The 13,464-nt window shown below is 31.0% G+C and overlaps 1 protein-coding gene across 1 annotated transcript; it reads left to right on the forward strand.

The window, feature by feature from the left end:
- The first annotated feature begins 5,562 nt into the window (after positions 1–5,562).
- LOC8279637 (probable lipid phosphate phosphatase beta) lies at positions 5,563–9,247 on the forward strand. The gene is made up of 2 exons (XM_002529734.4): positions 5,563–6,422; positions 8,108–9,247. Exons 1-2 carry the CDS (start codon positions 5,761–5,763, stop codon positions 8,145–8,147), a joined length of 702 nt encoding a protein of 233 aa, XP_002529780.1. The 5' UTR covers positions 5,563–5,760; the 3' UTR covers positions 8,148–9,247.
- Positions 9,248–13,464: the final 4,217 nt, after the last annotated feature.

The raw sequence follows: 13,464 nt of genomic DNA on the forward strand, positions 1-13,464 counted from the left end.
AAATATTGTATTCACAAATTGAGATTAAGGGTTTTGAAGATCTTATATTTTTAATTGATTAATAATCTTATTAAGGAAACTCTTAAGTATTAAATTTGAACACTTAATATTATTTATATTTTTTAAAATATTTATCAAATGTTTTTAAAAAGTAATCATATATACTACTCTCTTGATTCTATATTAACAATCTTTTTTTTAAATAAAAAATTTAATTATTTGTAACTTTTATTAATCTAATGTCAGATAATTTTTTTATGTTTTATTTTTATATTGAAATAGATGTAATATCTATAGAAAGATAATTTAGACTAATTTAATTTTGTTATAATTAAATCTATTGAATACTTTATTAATCTAAATTAACTAGTAAAAAATGATAATTAGTATATAACGGAGAGAGTAAGAAATAAATAAAAAAATTAATGGAGAGAAAAAATAGAAAAGTGAGAGAAAACACTTTTCACAAAAATTTGATGAAAATATAAAAGATATGACAAGATCAAACTAAAACAATTAAATTATAACCAACCAAAGATTATTCGTTAGCAATCAAATCAAGAAAAAAACTCGACGATCTTTCTTACCTATCAACTCCCTCAATAACCAACGGGGGTTGGTTTTGTATGAAAACATAACATCTTTTTTTTTATTTGTCTAATTATCAATTAAATTTTTAATTTTATAATTTTATCTAATTATTTTAAAATTGTAATATAAATACTCATATTCTTATTAATTTTTAAAAAAATTTCAATGACAATTTTTAAAATTTTATAATAAAAAAATAACATGGCAAGTCAGTTTTTTATTAAAAAAAAATTAGTGAGTGAACAAAAAATTAATTACGTTTAGATATTCAAAATTTATGAAAGATTACACATATATAAAATCTCTAATGGTCATATTGTTAAATCTAGAACAAATTATTTTTGCTAATTCATATTTATTATTTTTTTAGTAAATAAAATCGATTTGCCACGATATTTTTCTTAGTGTGAAATTTTTTGAAAAAATTTACCATAAAGTGTTTTTGAAAATAAATTACAAGCATGAGTGTTTATTTTAAAATTTTAAAAATAATTAGATAAAATTATTAAAAGTGTAAAATTCATAATTTAATTGGTAATTAGATATTTCTCTCCTTAAATGTTGCTTTTTTACTCCTTTCATTTTAAAATTTGTTATTTTTATACATTAAATATAATATTTAATTATTTTATTTTGATGTTAAAATTAGTAATTAATAAATTACTTGAAGTATTGGACTAGATGTTATAAATTTTGAGTCTACCGATAAAAAGATAATTTAGTCTCATTTAATTATGTTTTTCTCTATTGATTGCTGTATTAATTCAAGTTAAATACTAATGAATTACTACAGAATGGAGGGATTACAATTTAACAATACAATATGCATCGTTTTGAATTGGTCAAATAAACAAATACAACCAATGAAAAAAGAAAATCATTCAAACGAATCCTTACCTTATTAATTGAAGTATTTTTTTAATAATAAGTTTGAATATCAATGCTTCAGAACCTTTAATACAACTGCTAGTATAGATTATAGAAGAAACCCTAACCTAGTGGCTCGTGGCATGTGTTGACAGACTTTAATTTGGGCCATGAGAATATCAATGCTTCTGAAGCGACTTAAATGCACGCATTGCTCCTACTATAAATTTGTCTTCTTTTCTTTTCTTAGGTTTACAAAATAAGGGAGGCCCGTTGGTGCATTCATCCATAGAATCATTCAAAACACAAGTTAATGCATCTCCCACAATTTCCACTCTTTATTTCCTTTTCATATATATAAATATTTATAATTGATTTAAAATATATTAGATATAAGTGGTAGAATACTATTTTAATTTTTTTAATGAAACTATTATTATTTAGAATTTCCATTTTCATGATTCGTTGTTAAACATTTTACAACTCTTCTTTAGCTGCTATCTTTAATAGATTAACTAGATAGTATTTGTCAATGTTATATCAGTTGGTTTGCCTAAAAAAGACACAAGCCTGAAGGATAAGAATCCTTTACATAAACATTTTTTTTCAAATCGTAATTTTAAATTTATAGAATTTAAATCAAATTAAATATATATACGACTAATTTCTATACAAAGTTTAGTATGTAAAATTTTAAGATTTTATATTAAATTTTTTTATATAAATTTTTATTAAGTAAATATATTGAAATATTAAAAAATAATTATATTATTATAAACTATGGAATTTTGAAATTTAGGGCAGGAATTTATTGATGAGGTAGGGAGTGATTATCGGACGAAATTGTGTTTGAATGACCAAATGGGAAGCGGAATTGGACAAAGTGTCAATTTGCTCTAAAAGTTAAATACATTTAATTTTAATTTTTTAACAAATAGCCTCGTAAACTTAAATTCAACAGTCAAATATATTGAATATAGACTTTTTCAGTGTATTTAAAAATCAAATATATTATATTTATTTTTTTTAGATTTAGGTTTTAATTAAAGTATAAAAATTAAAAATAAAATTTATTTCACTAATTTATTGTTTGATTTAAAAATAACAAGTATTAAATAAATTAAAATTTTAATTTTTTTAATAAATTGACGCATAATTTATAATTTTTAGATCAATTAAATTTAAATTTTAAATTTTATCAAATATTTTATTATATAAATGCGTTACTTTATTATATTATTAGACAATTAATGAAAAGATATTATTTTTAATTTTTATAATTTAATTAAATCCTAGAAATTTAATATTATCTCACTTAAAAAAATTAGATTAAATATATTTGATCCAAATTCATGGGTTATTTGATAAAAAATTTAAATTAAATATATTTAATCTTTAAAAGTTCAGAGAGCTATTTATTTAAAAAAATTAAATTAAATTAAATTAATTTTTAGATATAAATTGAAGAGGCAAATTGACCATTTGTCCAAGCAAAATTTGACAAGGAAGGCACTATGAGCATAACACGTGATCTAGTCAGGTTTGGTAAGATGATCATTGTCTGGGTATGAGAACTGCCAGTCATTGTGAGGGTCTATTGAAAGGAACTTAAAGATTCATGGATCGGGTCTATCATGATGGGTCAAACCCATTTCATTATATTTGCTTCAAAATAACAATAAAAAAACCTGCATGGAGAAGTTAAAGTAATCAGTCTGTATCTTTTTAGAAGAAGTAACTACTCCACATGAAATGAAAAGAAAAATATAATTAAAAAAATTGCTAGCCCATTTCTTATAAATCCTTTCTTTTTAATGTTTATTAATTATACAAGAGAATAACTTAATTAAATCTAATGTATTAAATTGAACTGTTTAATGAGTAATGCATATTTTTAAGTATTTTAAATTTAAACAGTAGGAAATGATTCACAGGTAGAATCTGATACAGTTAAACTTTAATAAAAATAACCTCTGCCTAATTAAAAAACATTACTACAAGTAAATTTTATAATGTCCTCCGAGACCGAGATGCTCCTGAATCTTCTTTATATTCCTGGCCTGCTCATGACTTGGATCTTTCTGGGCTTGTGGGTATTTATTCAAAGATAGTGACAAAGGCCTTTAATTGTGCCTACAGATTTGGACCCTCTCTGACGTTGGCTTATCAATTGGATTTGGTAACTTGTGTTTGGTAAATGGCAATTGGTATATTTACAGCTCATTCTTGCTTTTGCTTTGTGGTAAATGGAGTTGCAGAACAAAAGAATCCTTAGATTTCCTGCTGGCGTTTAAAATGCTGGTTTGGAGTATTTAAATTTACACAAGTGAATAGCACCATTTTCTATTCCTTTTAACATAAAAATGTTGTCTTCCATGATTAAATACGTGGGCACGAATTGGACTAATTTGAACAGACGAGAAGACTAATTTATGGAAAGAGACAGCATCACATGTCATCACAACCTTCACAAGTATGATCACATCTTGTATTCAGAACACATGGTTGAGGAGATACCTAAATAATTAGGTTGAAAAGAATGGAAGATGATATATGTTTCATTTCCCCCTTGAGGCTTTAATGGTTAAACTCTTCTTGGATGCCACCAATAGGAAATGGTTTAGAGTTTCAAGGAGACAGAAGTAGGGTCGTCATGCCAATATGTTGTTGATATTACGGGCTTCGCTAGTAAAGTTAGAAAGTCAAATTTTGAGCTAAAAAGGGAAAATAAACGTTTTTTGATCCACTACCATTAGCTACTAGGATTGTAATAACTCCTAAAAAAGTATAGAGCAAGGCTTAATTTGAACATTAAGATTGTTATGCATAAATATTTTATATTTTAATATTAAATAATTATTATGTATTTAATTATTCAAAATTAATAAACATATAACAATTAAATAAGATAATAATTCCTTTTATACTAAATTTGAGTTGCCTAATTTATGGGCCTGAACCTGGAGTCGTCAGACTGACTTATTGATCCATAAGCTCACGAGTCTCTTTATAGTTTTAGTATATCAGGTGTTGTCATGTTGCGTCTTGTACACACACTACAAATTATTATAATTGGCTCATACTATGTTGGTACCCCCAATAACTACTGTATCGCCCTTGTGAATTCTACGTGGCCATTTCCTATTTATTACCTCATAGTCACTCTTGAATGAATGCCACATTTATAGTGGACCTAGTTTATAAATAAATTTACTTGCACAATCATAACCGTCAAATGATAAATTTAGCAAATTGTTAAATTGGTTGTACAATTTTAAAAGACTTAACCTGTAACATGTAAGAAGGTTATTTTTATTATTCAGCAAAAAATATCTAATCAAGGGTACAATTCGAAAAATAACTCTGCAAGGGACATATGTATTTTTTCACATCAAATCAGTAATATGTGTTTTAATTTTTTTAGGTACATTTTATATTTTTATTATTTTTTAAATTATAAATATTAACATAAATATAAATACTTGATAAAATAAGTATTTTTAATTAATTTAGTATCCAATTAGATATTTTGTGATTATAAAAATTATCAAATATATATATTTTTAGTTTTAATTAAATCCGAAAAATAATTTTTTAAATAAATTTTAATATATTTATAAATTCTTTAATGCATTATTAGATGCCACATTGTTTATAAAATTCTATTTAGTAATAGTTCATATTAAATACATGTAAAATTATTTAAAAAATAATCAAACTTCACCCTTTAATGAGTTAGATTAACACTAGTTTCATAGCCAAAAGAAAATATTTAATAAGTTAGCTCACTTCTTTTCTATTTGATGAAGTGAGATTCACACACACACACAAAGAAAAAACCTAAGCAACCTAACTAATAAGTAAATATCAAAGTTAAAAAGGCAAGTGTATTTATAAATTAGGTGAATCATAAAAGAACCTAAATTTTAAAAAATATATATAAAAATTATAAAAATTTAAAATATATATCATTCAAGAATTGTGTATAATGCATCAGGAGTAGCTAATTAATTAATTATTATGTGTAAGAAAAGAAAAGAAAAATAATTGAAGGAGGGGGCTGGAAGATGGAATGATCTTGTTGGGCTCGTTAGAATTAAGGATTTTCTCAGCTGGGTGGATACTAGGCTTCATCTAAATGCATTATTTCTGGCCCGATTCTCGGCCCGAAATTATACCACCGGGCCATCACTGCACCACAATCTAAACGTCGTCGGTTTTACCTACTCTCCAAGTTTCCATTCCAAACTTAACAAACAGAACCATCGGAAATCGTTGACCACCATTCCATAGCCGACGACAATGGCCACCCAACAACAAGAACAACAACGACGACGACCGCTGCTTTGCCACCTAATAAACTTAGACACAAAATTCTCACTCTTTCTACATTCTGTTTTCAGTTCATGCCTTCCTTCTTCCATTTTTCTCCTCCTCGAACTTTCCGCTGATTTCCGATTCTCCTTCCCAATCACCCTCTCCCTTTTTCTCTCTCCCCTATCGCCTCCTTTCCTCCACTTCCTTTCCCCTCTCCTCCTCGGCCTCCTACTCGACCTCGCCCTCGTCGGTCTCATCAAAGTCACTTTCCGTCGCTCTCGCCCTCCTTACAACCCAAACATGTCCCCTGCTGTTTCCGCTGACAATTTCTCTTTCCCTAGCGGCCACGCGTCTCGTGTGTTTTTCATTGCTTCTTTGGTTTCTTTGTCTCAGACTCTTTTTGAAACTGCTCTTTTGGAGTTGAGAGTGCGCGGTGGTGGATGGTTCATTGAGAAGTGGGTTGTGGGAGATGAGAGTAAAGTTATTGAGATTGTTGTGTTTGTTGTGAGTATTTGGGCGGCCATTACTGCTTTATCTAGGGTTTTGCTTGGTAGGCATTTTTTTCTTGATGTTTTGGCTGGTGCTTGTTTGGGCCTTTTTGAAGGTTTCATCGCGTTTCGATTCCTGCGATTTGAGAAATTCTTGAGGTAAATTAATTATTCTCCTTTTATTTTCCTTAAATGTAGCACATAATGCATAGGAGGATTAGTACAATTAGCTAAGCTTTTTTTTGAAGTTTTTGTAAACATGAATATGTGCAGAATTGTGCTTGAGATTTTTTACCAATCTTTTGAGGGTAAATATGAGGTGGTTGGTTTGACTTAAATTGAACGATGAACCAAGTGATCAGTTGCTTCTTAGTGATAAAACAAAAAGAAAAAAAGAGGAGTAATAGTTTATATATTCCTTGGAGTTTCAAGGACTTCACGTTTGAACTGTAAAAAAGATCAACTTCAGGTGCTTAGGGCCTTATCTACTATGTAGGCATTCATTACTGGATTCTGTGTTTTCAGTGGATTTATAGACACTGAATGCTCTTTTATAATCAAGAGCCTCTGTTTATCTTAGCGTAGAATTTGATTAGATGCTGGGAGAGTCAAATTGAAGCAGGGTAGCTAGAGACAACTAATGAATTAGAAGGCGAGTGGTTGAGGAGGACTAAGAAATTTCATGTTCTTTTCCATAATAACTTCAGGCCACAGGAGGAGTCTGCTTTCAGGATAAACAAAAAATAAAAAAGAGAAATGCATATTCTCGACTAATACAGTTTTTGGTATATCCATGCTGTATAACTGAATAGTATGGTAATTTTATCTGAGTGTCTTTATGTCTCCCCTTTTGCACAGTCCCGATTAGACCTAACTCCCAAGCTGCAACAGTTTGCTTTTACATGTCCAATTGGCTGGTATTGTCAAGGATAGTTTTGAAGTAACTTTAGCTTTCTTATAGCATATGAACATTTTTTATCTTTGAAGTGCAAGTACATGATCCCACATCAGAATGCTCAAACGTTAACCATCTCCATAATGTATTCTGTCTTAGCCATTATATTGTCGGTGGATTAACATTATCATCCTGGATTCTTAAAGAAAGAATATGTACCAGTTTAAATTTATGGTTACTGCTTTAGAATTTTCTCTTCCGCAAATGTAACATCAATTTGGTTACAAGAATGAACTTGTAAATGTCGTCCTAAATCTATGATGAGTAATGTGGTAATTTTTTTTTTCCACAAATGGAATATCAGTTTGGTGCCCCAAATCATTTGAAGGAGTATGATTGTGAATTGTAGGAAACAATGTAATCTAGTCTCATAATTTCGAAGTCAGGTTAAGTGCCTGTTTGTCACAGCTTTCTAGAGAAATGGCTTGTTATCTTTTAGCTTTTCCAAAACTATGGTTTGGGGAAGTTGGATATTCTAGCTTTTCTCATATCATGGTTTTGAAAAAAGCAGCTTCTGGAAACCTTTTAAAAAAAATCAAAAGATTATTTGGAGAACTGCCAAATTAGGCCTAAGCCAGATTGATGTTATAATTAGCTCACACTCAGCTATTCCTCTTCTTCAATGCATGGATCGATTTTGAATTTCCAAATCTCTAGGTGTCCAGTAGCCTTTGGCCCAGCTTTCTCAAATCTTGGTGAAGCTAAACCTTCTATTTTGGGTCAAGGAAATAGCGTACTTATATATTATGGGCTTAATGCAGTCTTTTTTTGACTGGTCAGATCCGCTTTAAGATCTGAATTCATGGCGCTCTTTGAATTTATAATTAGATTAATTAAAAAGGAAAAATAGAAGTACTGAACTTAACAAACTTGAATTTCCTCCATGCAGCCTCTTGCTAAATCAAAGGGTTGGCCAAGGTAAAAGTTAATTGCTGTGGAGTGGAAGTTGTAGGAGCTGCTTTATCATTGCAAGCTATTGGCTGGGGATTTTAAATGCGCCATACATGCTAAGAACATCGCATATAATGTGCCAGCGACAAAAAATCTCGCATGATTGGTTTGAGGATCCCCAAACACTTTGAATACTGAAACATATGCCACTTGGCACTATCATCTTCTTACTTACAAACTCATACTCTATAATTGACAACTGCTTTTGTGAATCAAATATTTATTCCTAACTTATTTGTATAATTCATGGTTCACATTGGTTCTGACTCTGTTTCACTTGAATTCTAATGAATATGGTAATAAGTGCAGCAAAACTGGTCCATTGGATCTTTAATTGTAAGTGATTTTAGACAAATGTTTAATGGTAACTGCTAGAAGCTACCATACACCGGCCATGTGCAAATCTGCTAATGTCGGCGGTCTTCTTTCGTCTGCTATGGTACTGATGTAAAGACCATAAGCTTGAGTCCGTTAGGACTCGGAACACTTTATAACTGTTCTTGACTGGTGTGGAACTTGGTTTACTTGCTGTTTTCTGATCTACCTCTGCTTCACTGGGATCTCCTTTGCTTCTGTTGGCTGAATATTTGAATGGCCTAACAAGACTTGGTGAATTACTTCTGGCCTTGTCAATTATGATGCTGAAACTCCCAAGTTTTGGTCAATTAAATCGTATGTTGGTAGCAATATCCGACTGTTTGTGCCAATAACTATCTATTTGATTGCTGTATGTTGAACTGGGTTCTTGTGGAAGCCATTTAAATTCTAAAAGCATTTGCTGGAATTTTACTTAATTACATTCATAGATGTAGAATTGCTAGAGGAAGGGATTCTGTATCTGCCAATTTGCAATTAGCTTTCAGAAGTTGGCAAGTATAAGAGGACAGAAAATTTGGAGGACTGATGTGAACTGTTGTTGCTTTCTTAACTGTTTGTGCAGTTGTTTTGGACATTTGTAATGTGGAGTCCAGCCGATTGATTGTCGGAATTGGCGACTGCATGGATCTAGTTGTTATCAATTGCCAATCTAACAGAGCAGTTAGCTCAATAATTAATGCAACATGTGCTTTTTTAGATATATGATAACTTGATAAGTTTTTATCCGATAAGGTAATGTTGATTGATTGATTGATTGATTTTATTTATCTTTTTTGTTTTCAAAATATTTGGCGCAATTAAGAAAGAGACAGTGTAAACTTTGCTAGATTAGCGCTGACAATGAATGTTTGAAATTTGTTAGTTGCATGATTGGTACAGTGTTATGATAGAAATGTCGTACACAGGCAGACAAAAAGGGGTTTCAACGCTTTTCTTTTGATCCCTTGAGCTAACATGCGATACTGACAACTAAGGGCATAAAATGGAATCAAAGGATCTCTGCCCTACTTCAATCTCCATGTTCATCTGTTGCTGTTGCTGTTGCTTTGAGTTTATTATCTTTTAGACTCCATGTGTAATTATTGTCACTATGTCTATTTCTAGTTGCTGTTGCTGAAAAGGAGTTGCATATTGCATTCTTTGAATTTCGAGTGTGTTTGCATTGCATTTTTATTGGCAATCACAGTGTGTGTTCCTGTAGAATTTGGGGATGGTCTTTGTCAGTCCTACTGATGCAGGGGGTCCTACCGTGGAAATTAGACTTCTCAATTCGTGAACCCCAACAGTTAGTCTAGATGAGCTTGCTTGCTTTTTGTTCTATCAGGCTCTTTCCGATTCTTATTACACTATGGTCATCATCTTACAGGTCTACGAGCCTAGCATCAAGAGTGCCCTATGGGCTCATATACCGGGTTTGATTAACTGAGGTACGTATAAAAGCTGGCCTACCTAATCTTTGATTTAAAACCAAACAAGTAAAGAAACTTGTGATGTCTTTCCGGTTTGTCTAGTAGCGGAACAGCTGCATATGTGCCTTCTTTTTCATTTCTCTCTAAACCCTTGTGGATCACAGAACTGGCGCCAGTAACAGCCAAGTTTTTGGGCTTTAGTGGAGATTCATCATGTGCCAATTCTATCTTGGCCTTGAAAGTTTTTGCAGAAAAGAAACATTTTAAAGGTGTCAATTGTTTAGCTTTCGCTTTATGTTGCCATTGATCATGTCCACAACAACTTCAAGTTCTGTCATTTTCCGTGATATATCAATATTGGGGCAAAAAATATTTTCATTCTACAATTTTAGACAATAAGGTTATAGATCATAAGAATCTCTATGATTGGAGCATTTCTGGAGAAATCTGTTACTCCCTTCCAGAATATCGACTTCTTTATGTTTTTATGTTTACATGAATATTTCTCATGCTCCAAAATTTAATCAGCAAGTAAAAGAAAAAGTCAGCACATCTCCATCTGTGGTTGAGTTTTAAGCGTCCTAATCCTCCTGCAAATTTCCATCTATTAATCTTCTCATGTTCAACATTGCTACACTTGCACGGCTTAATTATAAGTTTATTTCCTCGGCAGTTTCTTAATTTTTTTTCTTTCTACATGTCAGAATTTTAAGTGAGCTACTTAAAATGGGTGCCTTTATCTTACCCTATATGTCTTTGCTACCTACCTGCCAACAGGATTTGAATTGGAGAACTTCTGGCACAGATTCAAACCTGGGTCATATTCTTCAGTTTCTTGATCTTATATATAGAATTTAATTCAACTCTTATCAGTCATTAGCTTCAAATTAAGCTGGCGGAAGATTTGGCACACAAGTATAGGCATATAAAGGAGTGGACCCAAAAAGAAATAAACATGAATGACTTGTGCCCGAGTACTTGTCATTCACCATCTTCCCCAAATCTTCACCTGCATGGACCTGAAAATTGCAGGGGTGGTTTATGACTATGGGTGAAGAATTGACACTTCTCAACTTGGACCATAAGCATATATATGTGTCCATTATACATGCAGTTTTCATTAAGGGGACCCCAAGCGTGTAAAAGCACACAAAGAAGAAGAAAAAAAAATAAATCTTGAAGGTTTGGACCAGCCTGGTCTGGTGGAAGCTATATAAAAAAAGTGGCAGAGATATTATACTAGATCATTAGACCAGTCAAAACCTTCATTTATGATTAGGACAAAAAAGATGAGGCTAGCTGGTATATGCATTGATAAAAGCTTCTTACGTGTAGCAGAGTGAGTGTGTCACTTTTTTTTTTCTTTTCTATCTTTCTACTATCTTGTGAGTGCAAAAACCCAAGAAACCTACAAAAGTGATGCAAATAACATGTGAATCTAACTGGGTCTTCTGTAGCTTGTACAAAAAAGACACTTATAGAAAAAAATTTATTTTTGGGATTTTGTGGCATGGCATTGGTCATTGGCAATATTTGCAACTGATTTTTTGGACACATTCTTCTTCAGGCAGAACCAGTTTTTACTTTTTCCTAAAAAAGAGGGTTTTTAGGACCACTTGGAGTTAATCGTAAAGATTTTCTTTTTTCTTTCTTGCTTTTCTTGTTTGTGTTGGTTTTGGTTTCAAGTTTTACCCATTCGATCATCATCAATGATCATCAGCGGCAGAGAGACAGAGAACCTGGGCAGAAAAAGTTCAGAGGAGAAATACTGACACCAAATGGAAGATAAACATCGAAATTGAAGAGTTATGCTTAGCTAAGCTCAGACGAGGACAGTCCATCATTTGAAGGACGCTGTCTCTTCTTGCCCACTTGTTTTTATGAAATTAAAATTGAATAAAAGAAACAAAAAAGCACTCTTTCTCTAACCCTCTGTACGTACTGCTGAATGGAGCCTATTGTCTTCTTTTCTTTGCTTTTCCTTTTTGTGTGTGTACATGAAAGATTAGGTTTTGCATTAACCATAACGTACCTGAGCTTAATTCTTATTTCAACGGTACCTGCTGCATTTTACAGTACAGCTTTCTGTTAAGATGGCATCCAAATGACTATACCTTGATGTCATTAGTTAAAAGTTGAAAGAGTAAGCTAGATTCTTAGCTACTTTTCAAGATTTGGCAGTATATATATATATATATATATATATATATATATATATACACCATTGCATTTTGTTTTTAAGTAAGAGTGTACTCCAAGACTGGTGGTTAAGTTCGTACTTTGAAGTGCATTAGACAGTAATTTATAACTTACTCTCATCAGGTTCTCTTGAATCTCAACAAATTTATTGAGAGTTGCATGTAAGAGTAATATCATATATCTTTATGATTTATACATAAATTACATACACAGCACAGACAGAAAATGATACAAGTAAGGAAGAAAAGTTAGAAAAATTAACTAAAAGAAGATGCTGAAACAATTATTAGGAAGATTTTGTTTGTCCCTATGTTAATTATACTGCATGACCATGATTGTACTCTCTTTACATTTTCTATTTGTCACCCTCTATTTTTACCTAAGATCATGAAGATTCTCTTTAGAAATTGACCCAAGATTTGTTTTTGGGCATTAATTTTTGAAGATGACTTGTGGTCACTCTCCGATAATCAACATCTCGAGTCTTTTGACAATTGGCTCTTATTAACTTATGCCTTTAATGATTTAATTGAATAGGTAAGCAATCATTTTAATGAGTTTGGTCAGCTTCAAGAAAATCAAAGCTAAAGGAGGATCATGAGTGCATGATCTTCCTTTTCTTTTCACCTATACAGCAAAGTTGAAATCTTAATAAGTTAAAATTCTGCTGAATTAGGGTATGATTAATTACCATAACTTCTCAAGTTTGTCATGATATGACTGAGGACTTCTTGTCACTTGTAACATAAAAAAGAAATGGGTGGAGGAGCAAGAACGTGTAATGATTATACTCCTATTGGATTCTTCACTTTCTTTTCTTTTTACCTTTGAGAGATTTGTATGTTGGAACACTACTCTGAGATGCCTTACAAAAATTCTCAAAAAGAAAAAGAAATGTGTTTAAACTTTGTAATTATGATATCTATATATTTTACTATAAAATATCGATTTGTTTGTACTATAAAACCGTATTTGGTAAGTTAAGAAAATAAATAATGTAAGCTCTTTTTTAATTTAATTAAATATTAAATTCGAATTTTAAATGCGTAACTGCATTAAAATTCTTGAAATATCCGTAAAAGTTATACTCAATGGGCTTTTAATTAATTATATATATCTATAGAAATTAAGGATGTCAAGCATTCAACTCTTACTTATTTACATTTTGAGTAAGAAACTTGTAGAATCTCTAGCTAAACTATGAAAACATTATGACGGTAAAATATGCAAATGAATTCATTCGGGTTCCATTGATAATCTATCTAAACTGTAAGTGTATTGTAGTTGTTGATATCCATCTAATTAAAAT

Source organism: Ricinus communis, chromosome 5 (assembly GCF_019578655.1).
Source record: "Ricinus communis isolate WT05 ecotype wild-type chromosome 5, ASM1957865v1, whole genome shotgun sequence".
Lineage (NCBI taxonomy): Eukaryota > Viridiplantae > Streptophyta > Magnoliopsida > Malpighiales > Euphorbiaceae > Ricinus > Ricinus communis.

Coding starts and splice junctions, on each gene's coding strand:
- LOC8279637 (XM_002529734.4), top strand. CDS start 5,761: ATGGCCACCCAACAACAAGAACAACAACGACGACGACCGCTGCTTTGC. Junction 6,423..8,107: donor CGATTTGAGAAATTCTTGAG/GTAAATTAATTA, acceptor TCCTCCATGCAG/CCTCTTGCTAAATCAAAGGG.